The sequence below is a fragment of the Cherax quadricarinatus genome, chromosome 42 (genome assembly GCF_038502225.1).
Source record: "Cherax quadricarinatus isolate ZL_2023a chromosome 42, ASM3850222v1, whole genome shotgun sequence".
Taxonomy (NCBI): domain Eukaryota; kingdom Metazoa; phylum Arthropoda; class Malacostraca; order Decapoda; family Parastacidae; genus Cherax; species Cherax quadricarinatus.
The window spans coordinates 25,840,014-25,861,177 of NC_091333.1; the positions used below are offsets into that span (position 1 = coordinate 25,840,014).

Sequence of the window (21,164 nt, forward strand, 5' to 3'; positions counted from 1 at the left end):
ACTACCTGTTTATAAATTCAAGTCTCTTCTCAAAGATCACTTACTCACCCAAAACCAAATAAATACTGAATAACTGAACCTTATAAATTGTATATCTTAAATGTTTCTCACAATTATATCACATAAATGTTAAACCTAAAACCCAATCTAACTTTATTATTTTTTAAATACACTACCTAACAGAATACTCCATTCTACTGAATGTACAGCAATGCATGCAACCATATGACCTGTCTTTGTAATACTCACTTGTGCTTTATAGTAATCTGTTTACATTAATGTTTTATCACTGATTTCATCATTGCTTAGTTAATCTTAAGTTAATTTTAAGCCAGCCCGTAATGCTATGCATAGTATAAGTGGCTTTGGCATGCTGCTCTTATCTGTATTTTTTTGTACCTCTGTATGTGTGCTCAAATTGTAAATAAATAAATAAATAACTAAATAAATAGTTAAAATAGGTAAATGGGCAGTCTGTTGTACTCAATAGATTGAGTACAACAAGCAGCTATGAGTTTAGTCGACTGGAACAATTTAATTTGCCCAAAATAAGGCTCAAAGTGGACAAAATTGTCAATGCGTAAATATCACTGAGCCATTAACTTCATGAGAGCGTAATTCCATAAGTTTTCCATCAAATTTTGTGCTTTTGGTTTTATTACCTTCAGGAAAAGATTCTATATTATTTCATAAGATTTTTTCTTTTTTTCTTTGACCCTGGGAGCAAGTTTGCGAGCAGGGGTCTTGACCTTCAAGGAGCGAGCAGGGGTCTCAACCTTCAAGGGGTGAGCAGGGGTCTCGACCTTCAAGGGGCAAGCAGGGGTCTCGACCTTCAAGGGGCGAGCAGGGGTCTCGACCTTCAAGGGGCTAACAAATCACACAGTTAATGTTCCAGGTTAGACTGAAACATGGTCAGAGGTTTCATTCTCCTAAGTGCAGGTTGTTTGTGTGTTAATCTCTAAGGTAAATTGAGAATTGACTTTAATGTTGTGCATCTGCATGACTGTGTGAACTGGACTTTATTATGTATCTCTCAGAAATAACTAGTGATTAAATGGGAAGACAAACTGTTGAAAGTAATAATTGACTAATACCATATCACCACTGTTTACACTACAGTATACATGGAATTTATGTCCTGCAGAGAAAGATGTTAATCGCACAGATCGAAATCATCCATTTTTTGAAGGCGAGCACAATCCCAATGTAGTTCTACTTCACGATGTTCTCATGACATATGTGATGTACAATTTTGACTTGGGCTACGTCCAGGGCATGAGTGACCTTCTTGCTCCCATTCTCTATGTAACACAGAATGAAGCAACAGCATTCTGGTGTTTTGTTGGTTACATGGATATTGTGGTGAGTATTTGTATCTTATGTTGACTGTCCTTGTATCTTGATTGATTGTTCTGTAATTAAAAAAACTGCTATCAACGCAAGGACTTCTATTTTTCCTCATTTGTTTTTTCTTGTCTCATGTTCTACCTGCCAAGTAACTCACATTTTAGGAGTTCCATGAAACTAGTAACTGAGATTAATACAAAAGCAAGTCTGCATAATCAATTTTGTTTCATTGTTGGATTAATTTAGTGTTTTATTGTCATATATCATTGTAATATATGATCAAAATAAAAAGATTTGGGCTTTGGAAAGTCATTGATCTAGAAAAATGTTGGATAACTGAATCTGTTCACTGGCTGCCCTTCTGTTAAAATGTCAAGTAATCAAAATCTTTGTGAAAGTCTTCGAGTTTATATAAGTTGTTTGATGTTTTTGCAGTATTACCTATAAAAAAATATCCAAAAAATTAGATTCTTCAATGGAATGTAGATACATTTTTGTGGGTGCTTTCCTCCAGGAGCAGTATTAATATCTCTTGAATGCATTTGCTGCTGTAGTACATTAAATAAACTCTTTAGGAAAAAGAATGTGTGTAATTATAAGCTCTTATTTTTCTGTGTAAGATGTACATTGATTGATTATTTTGTATAACCAGTACAGGAATTTTGATATGGATCAGTCAGGGATGAAGCAACAACTGAAGGATGTGCACCAAATTGTGCACTTGGTCGACCCAGAGCTCATGTCATACCTAGAAGTGCGTGACTCTGCCAACTTCTACTTCTGCTTCCGGTGGCTTCTTGTTCGATTTAAGAGGGAACTTAATTATGCAAGCACATTACGGTAACTATCAAAGAATGTATTATTCAGTAGGACCCTTCCTTAGGGTGTTAATGGGTTTCTGAAAGCTTTATCAGTGGATTACTTGCAACTCTGAACATATTTTCCCAAACAGGTGTGGTATAATCAAAAGTGCATTCCTGAGGTATATAGTGGCAAAAGTTGGAATGTGTGAATAAAGACACTAGTAACAGAATCCTTTTTAATAAGATACAATGTTTGCCAAGGTTGGGCTTTATCAAGTACACAGGAATGAGCAAATACACTGATGGCAGATGCTGATGAAGTATTTCTTTTCAAAAGTAAATATGATACCAGAAGCTGGAGCTCAACCCCAGCAACCACACATTTCATATGTAGTTGCTGCCTTATGACCAAACAAGTACTATAAGGTCAGGCTCGAAGAAGGACAGATTACATGTGATGTCTTTAAATTGCAAGATCAAGTTTAGTGAGGTCAGATATTGGTGGGAGTAAGGGGAGGAGGTCAGGTAATAATGTTTTATTATAAGAATCATGGGCAATGGGTCCTGCCAACATGCACGTTCCACTGTTCTGCTCAATGTTTTTTTTTTTAGATGAATCACTGCTGCTTCCAAAATTCTTCATCTGGCCCTGTTATTCTTGTGATATAACAACTGTTGTCTTCCCAGACCATGACGTGAGAATGAAGGTTGCGATAGATTACACATGCATTATTGGCTTTATCCCTCCTGCGGGTATATTTATGTTCCTGCAAGCATGTCTCTGCTGGTCTCTGCAACATTAAATTTATTGCAGCCAACACATAGCATAGTGTATGCTCCTGCTGTGCAAACAGTTCTGTGTTTTGGGTTTCTGTTTTTTTGTTGTTGTTGTTTTTTTTATTAGATACTTTTAGTAGTAAGGACTGCTACATACATGTTGGCTTATTTGAAAATCAAGGCGATGGTGAAGGCAGCCTGTCTAGTTGGGAGGACCAGTTGTCTATCAATGCCAGTATCTTTTTGGGTGTGCAGGAGTGGATAATGTGTGTTAGGAATTTCAAGTTAGAGAACTCTGGATCAACATATTCTTCTTCTTCTGAAAGATATTCTGCACAGTCTATTCGGACTGCTCACAGGAAGTAACATATGATAACATCCCTCTTGGTTTTGAAGTCATGGTTCGAAAATTGGTGTATCAAGTCATATTGATACTTTTTCTATATACAGCCTTTCCTCACTTAATGATGGAATTCCATTCCTAAGAGCATACTATAATGGTAATGGGTTTATGTTAACCATCTTTGACATTGTTTTAATATCACCTTTGCACCATTTATAACATTTCTGATATATTTTTAAACATTTTTACAGCAGTGTACTGTGTACACTCACCATCTGACTTACGACCTACGCAACATGTGACCACTTGACTTAAGACCGTGCATCTGGCAGCAGGGCTGCCAGACACACGATCAGACGCAGCAATATAATGTTCTTTATTGACAACATTTCACCCACGCAAGTAGAGGTAGTAGTAGTAGTTATAATTGTGGTGGAAAAGTCAGCTGGTACATGAGAAAGAAAGGTTACAAATGCTATGCCTTGAGTAGCATTAAAAATAGATTGGGCAAATGTATATGGATAGATGGATTTGAGAAGGCATGCCCAGTTTGGGCCAACAGGCCTGCTGCAGTGTTCCTCCTTTCTTATGTTCTTATGTAATAGAGAAGGGACACCGCAACATGCCTTCTAAAATCCATCCACAGTAGACCGTCATTTGGTGTGAGTTTATTTGGCACGATTTGAGTATTGCACAATTGAAGAATTGCGGCACAATTTTATGTAACACATTGTATAATTTTTTATTCTTTTTAGTAATCTTTACAGGAAAAGGGGTTACTAGCCCATTGTTCCCGGCATTTTAGTTGACTTTTACAACACGCATGGCTTACGGAGGAAAGATTCTTATTCCACTTCCCCATGGATATAAAAGGAAAAGTAATAAGACCAAGAACTATTAAGATAAAATCAATGAAAACTCAGATGAGTATGTATAAATAAACGTGTACATGTATGTGTAGTGTGACCTAAGTGTAAGTAGAAGTAGCAAGACATGCCTGTAATCTTGCATATTTATGAGACAGACAAAAGACACCAGCAATCCTACCATCATGTAAAACAATTACAGGCTTTTGTTTTACATTCACTTGGCAGGATGGTAGTACCTCCCTGGGTGGTTGCTGTCTACCAACCTACTACCAATGTGTGGTGTAAATATTATGCAGAAAATTCGGAGTGTGGAAATTAGGAAAAGGTGTGGAGTTAATAAAAGTATTAGTCAGAGGGCAGAAGAGGGGTTGTTGAGGTGGTTTGGTCATTTAGAGAGAATGGATCAAAGTAGAATGACATGGAAAGCATATAAATCTATAGGGGAAGGAAGGCGAGGTAGGGGTCGTCCTCGAAAGGGTTGGAGAGAGGGGGTAAAGGAGGTTTTGTGGGCAAGGGGCTTGGACTTCCAGCAAGCATGCGTGAGCGTGTTAGATAGGAGTGAACGGAGACGAATGGTACTTGGGACCTGACGATCTGTTGGAGTGTGAGCAGGGTAATATTTAGTGAAGGGATTCAGGGAAACCGGTTATTTTCATATAGTCGGACTTGAGTCCTGGAAATGGGAAGTACAATGCCTGCACTTTAAAGGAGGAGTTTGGGATATTGGCAGTTTGGAGGGCTATGTTGTGTATCTTTATACGTATATGCTTCTAAGCTGTTGTATTCTGAGCACCTCTGCAAAAACAGTGATAATGTGTGAGTGTGGTGAAAGTGTTGAATGATGATGAAAGCATTTTCTTTTTGGGGATTTTCTTTCTTTTTTGGGTCACCCTGCCTCGGTGGGAGACGGCCAACTTGTTGAAAAAAAAAAAAACATCGTATAATTAATTTAACATGGTTCACTTTGTGGAAAGGAAAAAAAAAATATCTTTTGCTCAAGCGGCCGCCTTGTTGTGGAGCAGCCGGGGAGCCATCCCCTACCACTCCCCGACACCACCCCACCATCCCAGCGTTCGTATTTCATGTGTGTCCAGTCTTTCTCTGCTACAAGTCAGCTGTGTTATGATATTTTAATTATTATATCTTGTATCTGTAAAGCAATCATGACACCCAGTATCCATACCAGTGTTGCTGAAAGTGGCACGAAGAGGTATAAGCACTTAAGTCTTAGAATTAACAAAGAAACAAAGATATTAGATAAGAGATAACCTGTAGCTGCAATGAAGTGTTACTTTGTACACAGAAAAAAAGGTAAACATGAGTTTGTGTGACTGAATGACTGACTTAATGAATAACTGAACTGACTGACTGACTTGACTGACTTACTGAGTGACTTGACTAATTTACTGAGTGATTTGACCGACTTACTGAGTGACTTGACTGACTTACTGTGTGACTTGACTGACTTACTGAGTGACTTGACTAACTTACTGAGTGACTTGACTGACTTACTGAGTGACTTAACTGAATGACTTGACTGACTGAATGATGTAAAGTTAGACACTCCAGTACAACCATCAACTTCAGTACCAGAACTTCTACCATCCACCTCAGCCCAGTAGGGCCACAGCATAACTCTCCACTCTCTTCACAATCATCCACAAATATCAGCACCCACAATTTAAGGTAAGAAATACTATTATTTCTGTTACATTTGTAGTCTTAAGCAGTAAAAACAACATAACACATCACAACAATGAACTACAACTACATATTCACTTTTATTTTTGTAAGATGTAGAGGCCTAAAAAAAAAGTTTTTTGACTTTTTGGGGGCTACCTTGAACATAACCCTATTTTTCCCATAAGTTCTTCAGTTCATCTAACATGATTTTACTTAGCACAGCATTTTCAGGAAGGTAACTACCATTGTAAATGATGGTCTACTGCATATACATTTTCCCAACTTACTTTTTATGGAAATAATAAGGACCCTCATAGAAATAAGTCACTCTGACTTTTTTGGGTTATCCTAGGTACTTTACACATAGGCTGCTATGTATGATAATCTGTGTAACTGTATTTGTGTATACCTGAATAAACTTACTTACTTATGTTACCCAAGCCATAGCTTTTGTAACCTTTCTTTCACATGTACCAGCTGACTTTTCCACCATATGTATAATGGATTGAAGCGACTTCCACAACAAACACAAAAGAATGATTGCTTTACAAGATTAAGATTTAATTTTTGAAGTATCCCTATCAGCAATTTTCTAAGGTTCGACTTGCATCCATTTTGACTAACGACCGGTTGGTTGGAATCAATCTCGGCCGTAAGTCGGATAGTACCTGTATTGTAATAAACAGACTAGAGGAAATCAGCTCTAATATACACTATTTAGGTATGAATATTGGTCAGAGAGCCCATCGTAAGTTCAAGTCATTGGTGAATGAGTACATCGCTAAGTGAGGAGAGGCTGTACCTAGCATTTAGGACTATCTCCATCCTTGATGAATAAGACATCCAGGGAGGGTAAGGAGCTGTCTCTCTCTTTTTCTACTGTTAAGTGTATAAAGGGCTCAGCCATGTTAGGTGGAAACACATAGGATATCTACATCTCTAAGCCAAATGATGTGTCATGGGATAATATCCTTAAAATGGTTCCTCTCGTGGTGTTTTATTTAAAACGCCATGAGTGCAGTTTTAGCACTGGAGTGGGGTCACTCCACAGTGCTAAAACTGCACTATGGAGTGACCCTATACCTATTCCAGATTATTGCCAAAGGTGAAGAGGTTAAACCTGACACAGGCTTCAACAAGGTCAATGAAATCCTCTGCAAAAAGAGACAAATTGATGTCTACAGTGATGGAGCTGTGAAGAGAGGTAATTACAGTGGTCCCTCAATAATCGTCCGGCCTGAAAGTCAGTCCATTTCGGAAATAGTCCCGTTATTTCGTCTAAACATTGGCTCACAAATGGTCCGTTAACTCGCTAATCGTCCTTCGTCCGAGATGCGTACTCACGCTCTGAGCTGCCTGGGCCTGCCTTCCCAGCCAGTGTGCCATTGTTTACCAGAGAGCGACGGTCCCTTCACATGTTCCTACGAAATATTTCATAATATTCCATTGATTTTAGTGCTTGCAAGTGCTAAATAAGCTACCATGGCTCCAAAGAAAGTTTCTAGTGCCAGCCCTTTGGTAAAGAATGTGAGAAACACATATAATTTATGAAAAAGTTTGTAGAAAAATACAAAGGTGGTGGTGGTAGAGTGGAAGCAGTTGTGATAGTGGTTGATGGTGGTAGTGATGGTGGTAACAGTTGTAATAGTGGTAGAAGGTCGTAGTGATGGTGGTAGAGGGTTCCTTCTTTAGTGATTCAGCGATTCTACCAACTCCTCCAATGTTGTTGGAGTTACATAGGGCTACAGAAAACGCCACCGCCTCAGCTGCTGCTTCACCACCTTTATGGACGGCTTACTCTCAGTGGCCCTTAAATACCCAACAACAACACAACACCTCTCGTGACATATGTAATGACTTATTTTATTCATTCTAGAGTATATTCCATGTTTCTATGTTATTAATATTGTTTATTATGTCATATTAGTTGAATTGTGATAGATAAATAAGCCATAGAGTTGATATTAGTGTCATATTCTCCAACAATAAACTTGCCATCCCTCCCTCACACAAACAAGTCTCCAATAAGAGCATAAGAAAGGAGGAACACTGTGGAAATGAATGGTATAAAGTACCGACACAATGGAAATATGGAAATATAAACACACATGCAGTATAATGTGATCCTTCATTGACAACGTTTTGCCCACACAGTGGGCTTTTTCAAGTCACACACAGATCTACCTGGGGTGGAAGGTACGCGAGTATTTATAGTCAGGTTTAGAATGCTGAGGTCAGGTGGAGAATGCTGCATCTGATGATGTACCGAGTGGGGTTATAGAGTCTAAAATCTTGGGTAGCTTGGAAGGGAGATTGGATAAGTTTGTGAGCAGACCTTCTACAGTGTTCTCCATTCCTATGTTCTTATGTGGGATAGCGATGAAGAAGTTTCTTTGCAAGTGGTTCAGCTATGTCATAGAAGCCACTATTCCAGCCAGCGATTTCATCGACCTTGTTGAACTATGTGTTGGCTTTACGTGTTTCTCTTTCGAAAATCACCTCCTTCAGCAGACTTTTGGACTACCCATGGGTTCACCATTCAGTGTGGTCCTAGCGAACCTATACATGGAACATCTAGAAGCCGAACGTTTCTCCACCATTATTCCTTCATCTGTCACCTGGCTCCATTATGTTGACGACATTCTCCTCATAACTCCTAGACGCTTCAGTGTTCAAGCTCTCCAAGACAAGTCCAACCAGGTCGAGCCTTCAATCCAGTTCACACTTGAAGAAGAAGTCGACAACACTCTTCCTTTCCTTGATGTTCTTCTCTGCAAAGCTGACCACGAACTTCGTTTTAAAGTCTATCGAAAACCCACCAACCACAATGATCTTCTCCACTTCTACTCTCACCACGACACCAAAACTAAACGTGATGTAATTATAGGCTTCTTCCTGCGTGCACTCAGAATCTGCAGCAATGAATTTCTTGAGGAAGAATGCACTATAATTGAACAAGTATTTTCTAAACTCCACTATCCTCGTCACTTCATCAGAGACTGCAGACGACGGGCATTAAACATCTTCAACACACCCAGAGAAGACACTGCTGAGAAGAGATACATAGTCCTCCCCACCAACTCCATTACCAAACACGTTTCCAACATCTTTTCCAATACCTCATTCCAAGTATCTACCTCCACAACTACGACCATCAAGGACATTACCAGTGATAGACAGGACAAGCTTCCACCCTCTGCAGGGGTATACATAATCCCTTGTAATGACTGCAACAAATTATACGTGGGCGAAACATCAAGGGACCTCCAAACACGTATTTCAGAACACCAATACACAAGCAGGTCTGACGATACAAGGAATGCCTGTGTACAACACCGTAATTCACACAACCACTTGATAAACTACAGAAACTCAAGACTTATCACCACAGAAGACAACACTCAATACCGAAGATTCCTGGAATCATCACTTATTTCTATATCCGACAACTACAACCAGAATAGTGGCTTCTATAACATAGCTGAACCACTTGCCAAGAAACTTCTCCATCACTATCCCACAGAAGAACATAGGAATGGAAGAACACTGCAGAAGGTCTGCTCACAAACTTATCCGATCTCGATTACAAGCTACCCAAGATTTTAGACTCTATAACCCCACTCGGTACATCATCAGATGCAGCATTCTCCACCTGACCTCAGCATTCTGAACCTGACAATAAATACTCACGTACCTTCCAACCCAGGTAGATCTGTTTGTGACTTGAAAAAGCCCACTGTGTGGGCAAAACGTTGTCAATAAAGGATCACATTATACTGCATATGTGTTTATATTTCCACTGGAGAGGTCTACAAATTGTTATAAGTGTGAATTGCTGACTGTTCCCAGCATTTGTGATGGGTTTTCTAAAACAACTGGCAGTCAGTGAGGTGCATTGCTTATCCCAGAAGTGATGGGGTGGAATTGTACATTGGGTTTGTGTCTTTGAAACTCCCTATATGTGTGCAAGTTTTGGTTTAGTAGGAAGGTGGTTACAGAATTTACTTTCCTGCATAGAATACATGAGAATTTTTCTTGGCCACATACCTTCACTCCACACCATCCCAACCAGCAGCCTCCACCCACACAACACCCCCATGGCCATGTACCTTCACCCACACCATCCCAACCAGCAGCCTCCACCCACACAACACCTCCATGGCCACATACCTTCATCCACACTATCCCAACCAACAGCCTCCACCCACACAACACCCTCATGGCCATGTACCTTCACCCACACCATCCCAACTAACAGCCTCCACCCACACAACACCTCCATGGCCACATACCTTCATCCACACCATCCCAACCAGCAGCCTCATCTCGCACAACACCCCCCATGGCCACATACCTTCACCCACACCATCCCAACCAGCAAGGGATTCGAAGACGAACCCAAAAGGGTTCTTTCAGGTATACAGAAGTAAGATTAGGGACAAAAAGGCAAATTTTTAATAATCTCAAAATTAAAAAAAAAAATGATAATGTATACAGAAGTCCTAGGTAGTAGGTTGGTAGACAGCAACCACCCTGGGAGGTACTACCGTCCTGCCAAGTGAGTGTAAAACGAAAGCCTGTAATTGTTTTACATGATGGTAGGATTGCTGGTGTCCTTTTTTCTGTCTCACGAGCATGCAAAATTTCAGGTACGTCTTGCTACTTCTACTTACACTCAGGTCACACTACACATACATGTACAAGCGTATATATACATACCCCTCTGGGTTTTCTTCTATTTTCTTTCTAGTTCTTGTTCTTGTTTATTTCCTCTTATCTCCATGGGGAAGTGGAACAGAATTCTTCCTCCGTAGGCCATGCGTGTTGTAAGAGGCGACTAAAATGCCGGGAGCAAGGGGCTAGTAACCCCTTCTCCTGTATATATTACTAAGTTTGAAAGGAGAAACTTTGGTTTTTTCTTTTGGGCCACCCAGCCTCGGTGGGATACGGCCGGTGTGTTGAAAGAAAGAAGAAAGTATACAGAAGTATACAGAAGTAAGATTAGGGACAAAATAGGTCATATCACTGACAGTGATAAGGATATGTGTGAAATTTTCAATACTTGCTTCTCAGCTTTTACCCAGGAAAATACTAGCGAAATTCCAGAAATTATAGATTATGTAGAACAGGATGATGATAAATTATGCATGATTGCGGTAAATAGTGATATGGTTCTCAGACAAATAGAGAAACTAAAACCTAACAAATCCCTAGGCCCTGATGAACTGTTTGCAAGGGTGTTAAAGGAATGTAAAGAGGAACTTAGCATACCTTTGGCTAATCTTTTCAACATATCACTACAAACTGGCATAGTGCTTGATAAATGGAAAATGGTAAATGTAATACCTATTTACAAGGCAGATGACAGGTCCTTAGCTTCAAACTATAGACCATAGTGGGAAAATTTATGGAATCAATAATTACCGAAGCAATTCGTAGCCATCTCGATAGGCATAGACTGATTAATGAATCTCAGCACAGTTTTACAAAAGGGCATTCCTGTCTTATGAATTTACTAACTTTCTTCACTAAGGTATTTGAGGAGGTAGATCATGATATTGAATATGATATTGTGTATATGGACTTCAGTAAGGCTTGGAATGGGGTTCCACACCAGAGGCTATTGAGGAATAGGAGGAGAAATTTTTTCCTGGGTAGAGGCATGGTTGACAAATAGGCAGCAGAGAGTTTGCATAAATGGGGAGAAATCAGGTTGGGGGCATGTCAGAAGCGGTGTTCCACAGGGGTCAGTGTTGGGCCCCTTGTTGTTCACAATCTACATAAACAACATAGATGAGGAAATAAATTGCAACATAAGCAAATTTGCTGGTAACACTAAAATAGGACTTCCAATTCATTCTAATGAGGACATTAGAGCACTCCAGGATGATTTGAATAGACTGATGCAGTCGTTGGAGAAGTGGCAGATGCAGTTTAATATAGACAAATGCAAAGTTTTAAATGTTGGACAGGAAAATAACCATGCCACACATAAGCTAAATAATGTAGATCTTAATATTTCAGATTGTGAAAAGGATTTAGGAGTTCTGGTTAGCAGTAATCTAAAACCAAGACAACAGTGCATTAGTGTTCGCAATAAAGCTAACAGAATCCTTGGCTTCATATTAAGAAGTATAAATAATAGAAGTCCTCAGATTGTTCTTCAACTCTATATATTTTCAGTTAGGCCTCATTTAGATTATGCTGTGCAGTTTTGGTCACCGTATTATAGAACAGATATAAATGCACTGGAAAATGTACAAAGGAGGATGACAAAGTTGATCCCACGTATCAGAAATCATTTTTATAAGGATAGACTGAGGGCCCTGAATCTGCACTCTCTAGAAAGGTGTAGAATTAGGGGGGATATGATTGGGGTGTATAAATGGAAAACAGAAATTAATAAAGGGGATATAAATAGCATGCTAAAAATATCTGACATAGACAGGACTTGCAGCACTGGCTTTAAATTGGAAAAATTCAGATTCAGGAAGGATATAGGAAAGCAATGGTTTGGTAATAGAGTTGTGGATGAGTGGAACAAACTCCCGAGTACCGTCATAGACGCTAAGACGTTGTGTAGTTTTAAAAATTGGTTGGATAAAGACATGAATGGGTGTGAGTTGGACCTGACTAGCTTGTGCTACTAGGTCGGATGCACTGCTCCTCCCATAAGTGACGTGTCTGACCTCACTAGGTCAAGGCATTGGCTTAAGCTGGTGGGAGAATTGGACCTGCCTCGCATGGGCCAGTAGGCATGTTGCAGTGTTCCTTCTTATGTTAACACTCCCATGGCCACATACCTTCACCCACACCATCCCAGCCAGCAGCCTCCACCCACACAACACCCCTGTGGCCACATACCTTCACCCACACAACCCACTTATACAATTTTCTCCCACATCCACACACCTACACCATTCCCCTACAGCCATATTCCTCTTATACCTTAAGAACATGCCTTGCCCAGCTCCACACCCTCACCCACACCATTTCCCCATAACCTGTTGCCCACACCTTGACTTTGGACCCTAACATTCCATCCACATACCTGATGGCTGTCACCCACCTCCCTTGATGCTGTCTCCACCACCAACTGTACACACACCCACAAAGTCACCCATCATCTACACCACCACACACTTCAGGTTACCAACAACCACACCTCTCACTTAAACCACAACCTCTGTCCACACCTTTCACTCATGACTTCCCCACAGCTTCAACCACACAGCTCCACTCCCACATCCCAATGTCCACAGCTCACACTCTCAGCACACCATCCAGTCACCTTGTCATGTAGCCACCCACCACTCTCATTATCACCCACACCCAGTCACCCTTCATCCACACCATTACCCAAACCAGGCCAATGACACAGCCACCTGCACAATCATCACCACTCCACTTCATTGTTCCCAGACTTCACCCCCATACTCCTCCACTGCCCAGCATCCTCCATCTCCCAACACCAGCCTCTAGCTCCTGCCCCACCCATCCATTATTCAGTACTCCTCACCAAACCCCCCCCTCACCCCAACCACTCTAACTCCACCTTTATAACCCCCATACAGTTACAAGTGGTACAACCAAACAATAAGGCATCTGTGTCTGCTAGCAGAGATGTGGATGTGGAGTCTTTGACTGACACACATTATCACATTGACTTACAATTACATTATCATTTTTTTTTTCAATTTTGAGATTATTAAAAATCTGCCTTTTTGGGCCTCACTTTACAGTGCTCCGCTTTATGGTGTTTCACAAATGCAGCTATTTTCACTTATACTCATTTTTCATTTATTGAGTTTTCTACAGTGAATATATTCACCATTCACTATAAGCTAAAGACAAGAATATTTTCAGGTGAGTAATGTGTATATACATTTTTTAGTCCTTGCTATATTGTTAACTTATAGTGTACACCTGTTATTAGGCTTTTATATGCATTTGAAAGTGAAAACAGGTTATGTTTCACTTTACAGTGATTTTTTGCTTTACAGCAGTAGCTGTATAAGTGGGGCCCTCCTGTACAGCAGTAGGAACATAAGTACAGGTCCGCCATCACAAATCCGGCAATCAGTTATTTGGTTCCTTCAGTTATTCGGCACTAATTTTGGCTAGCATAATTTCAAATTTCCAGGGTCACCACACCAACCTACTGGTACTGTTTGGTGGCGCTACTTGCTGCATAAGTCATTCCAATTTCTTTTTCTCCATTTATTGTTTTAACCTGCTTACTTTTAGCCCTAGCCATGGTTCCAATGAATAAAAGAAATGCTTCTCATTATGTAAAGCACTTTTTTCTTTTTCTTTTTCTTTTTTTTTTTTTTTCTCCAACAAGTCGGCTGTCTCCCACCGAGGCATGGTGACCCAAAAAAGAAAGAAAATACTTTCATCATCATTCAACACTTTCACCACACTCACACATTATCACTGTTTTTGCAGAGGTGCTGAGAATACAACAGTTTAGAAGCATACACACATATAAAGATACACAACATATCCCTCCAAACTGCCAATATCCCAAACCCCTCCTTTAAAATGCACGCATTGTACTTCCCATTTCCAGGACTCAAGTCCGACAATATGAAAATAACCGGTTTCCCTGAATCCCTTCACTAAATATTACCCTGCTCACACTCCAACAGATCGTCAGGTCCCAAGTACCATTCGTCTCCATTCACTCCTATCTAACACACTCATGCACGCTTGCTGGAAGTCCAAGCCCCTTGCCCACAAAACCTCCTTTACCCCCTCTCTCCAACCCTTTCGAGGACGACCCCTACCCCGCCTTCCTTCCCCTATAGATTTATATGCTTTCCATGTCATTCTACTTTGATCCATTCTCTCTAAATGACCAAACCACCTCAACAACCCCTCTTCTGCCCTCTGACTAATACTTTTATTAACTCCACACCTTTTCCTAATTTCCACACTCCGAGTTTTCTGCATAATATTTACACCACACATTGCCCTTAAACGGGACATCTCCACTGCCTCCAACCGTTTCGTCGCTGCTGCATTTACCACCCAAGCTTCACACCCATATAAGAGCGTTGGTACTACTATACTTTCATACATTCCCTTCTTTGCCTCCATAGATAACGTTTTTTCACTCCACATATACCTCAACGCACCACTCACCTTTTTCCCCTCATCACAGTACATTATCCATTAAAGATAAGGTGGCTTTGAAGCTACTGTTGGTTGCCATGAGCTCAGCCTCATGAAGCAGGAGAATATGCTTTATTATTACGCTAATATCAACACTACAGCTTATTTGCCTATCTCAATTGATCTAATATGACGTAAGAAACAATATAAATAACATAAAACATGTTAAATAATCCAGAATGAATAATATTTGGCATAACACCAAGCAGTTCGACAGAGTTATGAAGAGGATATGGTAAACAAATACCATTCTCCTATCCTTGTTTTGGGGGCTTATACAGTATTAGAGAAAACGGAGTATAGCACAGGGCTAACTATGATATACACTCGTACTCCACCATAAACGTGAAACAAAAAAGTTATTTTCTCTCTATAGATTATCACACATAGCAGCATATGTGTAGAGAACCTAGGATAACCCCAAAAAAGTCAACGTGGCTTATTTTTAGTACCTGGCTTGGGTTAGCCATATATGATTTTTGGTAAATATTTGATTCCCAGCCAGGGTAGAAACATTAGGCATGTTTCTTTACACCTGTCTTCTATGTTTACCCATCAGTAAATGGGTACCTGGGTGTTAGTCGACTAGTGTGGGTGTTATCCTGGGACACTGACCTAATTTTCTTGAAATATTCAGCATAACAAGTGCCTTTCTATATAGTAGTATGTCACTGATGTCAGCTAGGCCTGTATACCTTGTACATGTACGTGTAGTAAATAAAATTATTATTATTATTATTATTATTATTATAATACAGTGGACCCCCGCATAGCGACTTTAATCCATGCAAGAGGGCTGATTGTTATGCGAAATGTTCGGTATGCGAATGAATTTTCCCCATAAGAAATAATGGAAATCAAATTAATCCGTGCAAGACACCCAAAAGTATGAAAAAAAAATTTTTACCACATGAAATATACATTTTCCTACACACAAAGAGAAGGATACATGCACAATAGTAGAGTAGTACATGCACAATATATATTGTGCATGTACGTCTCTACTAAATGAAGAATAAATGACACTTACCTTTATTGAAGATGCAGCAATGACTGATGAGACACTGTGTCCTGGGAGTGCCTTTTCCTCCTGAGTACTGTAGGTCCTGTTTGGCATTTTCTTCCAGAACAGGCCTTATCACACTGTGTATGCCACTACGATTCTTAAATCTCTCAAACCAACCTTTGCTGGCTTTAAATTCACCAATATGAGCACTAGTTCCAGGCATTTTTTCCTGTTCACCTGGGTGTTAGTCGACTGGTGTGGGTTGCATCCTGGGAGACAAGTTTAAGGACCCCAATGGAAATAAGTTACAGTCTTCGATGACACTGACTTTTTTGGGTTATCCTGGGTGGCAAATCCTCTGGGGTTAATTGTTTCTTGGTATTCTCAATAAGCCACACCAACAACGGTGCTACAGCAGCAGCAGCAGCTGACGGTGGTACAGCAGCAACAGACGATGCTACAGCAGCAGCAGACGGTACTACAGCAGCAGCAGACGATGCTACAGCAGCAGCAGCAGCTGACGGTGGTACAGCAGCAACAGACGATGCTACAGCAGCAGCAGACGATGCTACAGCAGCAGCAGACGATGCTACAGCAGCAGCAGACGGTACTACAGCAGCAGCAGACGATGCTACAGCAGCAGCAGCAGCTGACGGTGGTACAGCAGCAACAGACGATGCTACAGCAGCAGCAGACGATGCTACAGCAGCAGCAGACGATGCTACAGCAGCAGCAGACGATGCTACAGCAGCAGCAGACGATGCTACAGCAGCAGCAGATACTACAGCAGCAGCAGACGGTACTACAGCAGCAGCAGCAGCAGCTGACAGTGGTACAACAGCAGCAGCAGCTGACAGTGCAGCAGCAGCTGTACCACCAATAGTAGCGATGATTGATTGGGGTTTATTATACAGTGGACCCCCGCATAACGATGGCATCACATAGCGATTATTTCGCATACCGCTTACTTTAATCGCAAAATTTTTGCCGCGCATACCGATTAAAAACCCGCTCACCGATTTTCGTCCGAGACGCGTCCAATGTGCGCCCTCACCCAGCCTCACATGTGCCGCCCGTGCCATTGTTTACCAGGCAGCCTCCGCGCTAACATCCAAGCATACACTCGGAATATTTCGTATTATTACAGTGTTTTCGGTGGTGTTTCTGGAAAATAAGTGACCATGGGCCCCAAGAAAGCTTCTAGTGCCAACCGTACACCAATAAGGGTAAGGATACCCATTGAAATGAAGAAAGAGATCATTGATAAGTATGAAAGTGGAGTGCGTATTGCCGACCTAGTCAAGTTGTACAAGAAACCCCAATCAACCATCGCTACTATTGTGGGCACCAAAAAGACAATCAAGGAAGCTGTTGTTGCCAAAGGTTTAACTGTGTTTTCGAAACAAAGATCGCAAGTGATGGAAGATGTTGAGAGACTCTTATTGGTGTGGATAAATGAAAAACAGCTAGCAGGAGATAGCGTCTCTCAAGCGATCATATGTGAAAAGGCTAGGAAGTTGCATGAGGATTTAATTAAAAAAATGCCTGCAACTAGTGATGATGTGAGTGAATTTAAGGCCAGCAAAGGTTGGTTTGAGAGATTTAAGAAGCGTAGTGGCATCCATAGTGTGATAAGGCATGGTGAGGCTGCCAGTTCGGACCACAAAGCAGCTGAAAAATATGTGCAGGAATTCAAGGAGTATATAGAAACTGAAGGACTGAAACCTGAACAAGTGTTTAATTGTGATGAAACAGGCCTGTTCTGGAAGAAAATGCCAAGCAGGACCTACATTACTCAGGAGGAAAAGGCACTCCCAGGACATAAACCTATGAAAGACAGGCTTACTTTGTTGATGTGTGCCAATGCTAGTGGTGATTGCAAAGTTAAGCCTTTATTAGTGTATCACTCTGAAACTCCCAGAGCGTTCAGGCAAAAGAATGTCCTCAAGGATAATTTGTGTGTGCTGTGGAGATCAAACAGTAAGGCATGGGTCACTAGGGACTTTTTCTATAACTGGTTACACCATGCATTTGCCCCCAATGTGAAAGATTACCTAACTGAAAAGAAATTAGAACTTAAGTGCCTCCTGGTGTTAGACAATGCCCCTGGTCATCCTACAGACGTGGCAGAGCGACTTTATGGGGACATGAGCTTCATTAAGGTGAAGTTTTTGCCTCCTAATACCACTCCTCTCCTGCAGCCCATGGACCAGCAGGTTATTTCCAACTTCAAGAAACTGTACACAAAAGCTCTGTTTGAAAGGTGCTTTGTAATGACCTCAGAAACTCAACTGACTCTAAGAGAGTTTTGGAGAGATCACTTTAATATCCTCAATTGTGTAAACCTTATAGGTAAGGCTTGGGAGGAAGTGACTAAGAGGACCTTGAACTCTGCTTGGAAGAAACTGTGGCCAGAATGTGTAGACAAAAGGGATTTTGAAGGGTTTGAGGCTAACCCTGAGAATCCTGTGCCAGTTGAGGAATCCATTGTGGCATTGGGAAAGTCCTTGGGGTTGGAGGTTAGTGGGGAGGATGTGGAAGAGTTGGTGGAGGAGGACAATGAAGAACTAACCACTGATGAGCTGATAGATCATATTCATCAGCATGAGGCCACACCTGAGGAAACTGCTTCGGAGGAGGGGAGAGAGAAATTGAAGAAGTTGCCTACTACAAAGATAAAGGAAATCTGTGCAAAGTGGCTTGAAGTGCAAACCTTCATGGATGAAAATCACCCTCACACAGCTATTGCAAGCCGTGCTGGTGATTATTACACTGACAATGTTGTGAAACACTTTAGGCAAGTCATAAAGGAACGAGAGGTACAGGCCACTATGGACAGATATCTTGTGCGAAAGAAGTCCAGTGACTCTGAAGCTGGCCCTAGTGGCATTAAAAAAAGAAGGGAAGTAACCCCAGAAAAGGACTTACTACCTCAAGTCCTAATGGAAGGGGATTCCCTTTCTAAACAGTAAGAAGATAATGCTCTCCCCTCCTCCCATCCCATCAATCATCACCAGATCTTCAATAAAAGTAAGTGTCATGTAAGTGTGCATGCCTTTTTCAGTTTGTGTGTATTAAAATTAATATTTCATGTGGTAAAAAAAAATTTTTTTTCATACTTTTGGGTGTCTTGCACGGATTAATTTTATTTCCATTATTTCTTATGGGGAAAATTCATTCACATAACGATTATTTCGCATAACAATTACCCCTCTTGCACGGATTAAAATCGTTAACCGGGGGTCCACTGTACAACCTGGCCAGCTCGGAGACACGCACTCCACTTTCATACTTATCAATGATCTTTTTCTTCATCTCTATAGTAATTCTCACCCTTATTGCTGTAAGGTTGGCACTAGAAGCTTTCTTGGGGCCCATGGTCACTTATTTTCTAGAAAAAAATCACCAAAAACACTGTAATAATACGAAATGTTCCGATTGTATGCTTGGATGTTACCGCGGAGGCTGGCTGGTAAACAATGCCACCGGCAGAACATGTAAGCATGGCTCAGGCCGCACATTGGACGCGTCTCGGACGAAGAGCGGTGAGCGGGTTTTTGGGCGGTATGCGAGGCAAAATTTTTGCGGAAAAAGCGAGTGGTATGCGGATTGTACGGTATGCGATGCGTGCGGTATGCGGGGGTCCACTGTATTATTATTTTCTCAGTTGTTTGTTGGGTTATCTTATTCAAACTTGGGCACTGTATGATGGAAAGATACTTCCTCACGTACACCTAAAATGAAAGAAATCAGACCATAAATAGCGGAGTTTACTTCTCAGCCATTAGCGGCCGCTTAGCGGTATATTTTTGTATGGTTGTTATGGTTATATTCTCATTTCTTCGGTCTCATTTCATAGAATGAAAGATATATTACAGAAATAGATATGATTTTGATTGCTTTCATGACGAAAAGTACCTTGAAATTGCGCTCACAGTAGCGAAAATGTTCTATTCTTTAGCGAAGCTCAAGAGTAAACAAATGACGTCACCGTCCAATACCTGTCCGCCTGCCAATCTAAATTCCAATACAGAGTCAAGAATGGTTTGACATTATTTATACAATTATTACAATAATGCAGTAGTCTGCATAACAGTAAATCTTCTATTTTTTTTTTGTGAATAAAAATTCCAAATGGTAAGCAAGAGTAATACTATAAGAGGGGCCTGTAGCTGTGACTAATGAACAGAGAAAATGTTATTTTAGTGCCAGGAATGTCTGCATTGTTTATTCTGGACCCTATTTTGAAATTGGCATCTGTTGAAATTTGTGTGAAATCGGCCAAATTGCCAATTTCTGACCACTTTATTGGGTAGCTGAAATAAGTGAATGGGCAGTTTCTTGTACTCAGTTGACAGACTGGAAGTAAATAAGTTTATTCAGGTATACACAAATACAGTTACATAGATTATTATACATAGCAGTGTATATATAGAGAACCCAGGATAACCCAGAAAAGTCAGACAGTGACTTATTTCCAGCACCTGGCTTGGGCTTGCCATATATGATTTTTGGTAAATATTTTGTTTTCTTGGTTGTTTGTTGGGCTATCTCATTGAAACTTGGGCAATGTATGATGGAAAGATGCTTCTTAACGTACAACAGAAATAAAAAAGACAGACGATAAATAAGGGAGTTCGCTTCTAAACCATTAGCCTCCTCTTTGCTGCATAGTATATTCGTATGGCTTTTATGGTTGTATTCTCATTTTTTGGACTCATTTGATAGAATGGAAGATATATTACAGAAATAGACATGATTTTGATTGCTTTCATAACGAAAAGTCCTTGAAATTGAGCTCAAAGTAGCGGAAATGTTCAATTTTTGCCAATGTTCATTGAACTGTGTAAGTCAAGTTGGTTAATTTTATTAAGTGTATTCTAACCTAACCACTCTGTAATTTGGCAAACTCAGTAATCCGGCACACTACAGGTCCCAATGATGCCGGATGTGTGATGGAGGACCTGTACTATGTTATAAGAACATAAGAAAAAAGGAACACGGCAACAGGCCTACTGGCCCATGCGAGGCAGGTCCAAGTCTCCTACCGGCTTAAGCCAATGCACCCAACCTAGTCAGGTCAGGTCACATTCACTTAAGGAAGGAGCACGGCATCTGACCTAGTAGCACAAGCTAATCAGGTCCAACTCACACCTACC

General features: G+C 40.7%; 1 protein-coding gene across 3 annotated transcripts in view; it reads left to right on the plus strand.

Annotated features, from left to right (window-relative positions):
- Positions 1-21,164, plus strand: part of Tbc1d15-17 (TBC1 domain family member 15/17) — a 408,033-nt gene that overhangs the window by 223,008 nt on the left and 163,861 nt on the right. For all 3 annotated transcript variants that reach the window (XM_070093434.1, XM_070093435.1, XM_070093436.1), the window contains exons 10-11: positions 1,145-1,362; positions 2,000-2,187. In XM_070093434.1, the coding sequence (XP_069949535.1) occupies positions 1,145-1,362; positions 2,000-2,187 (406 nt within the window). The remainder of the gene's footprint in view (positions 1-1,144; positions 1,363-1,999; positions 2,188-21,164) is intronic.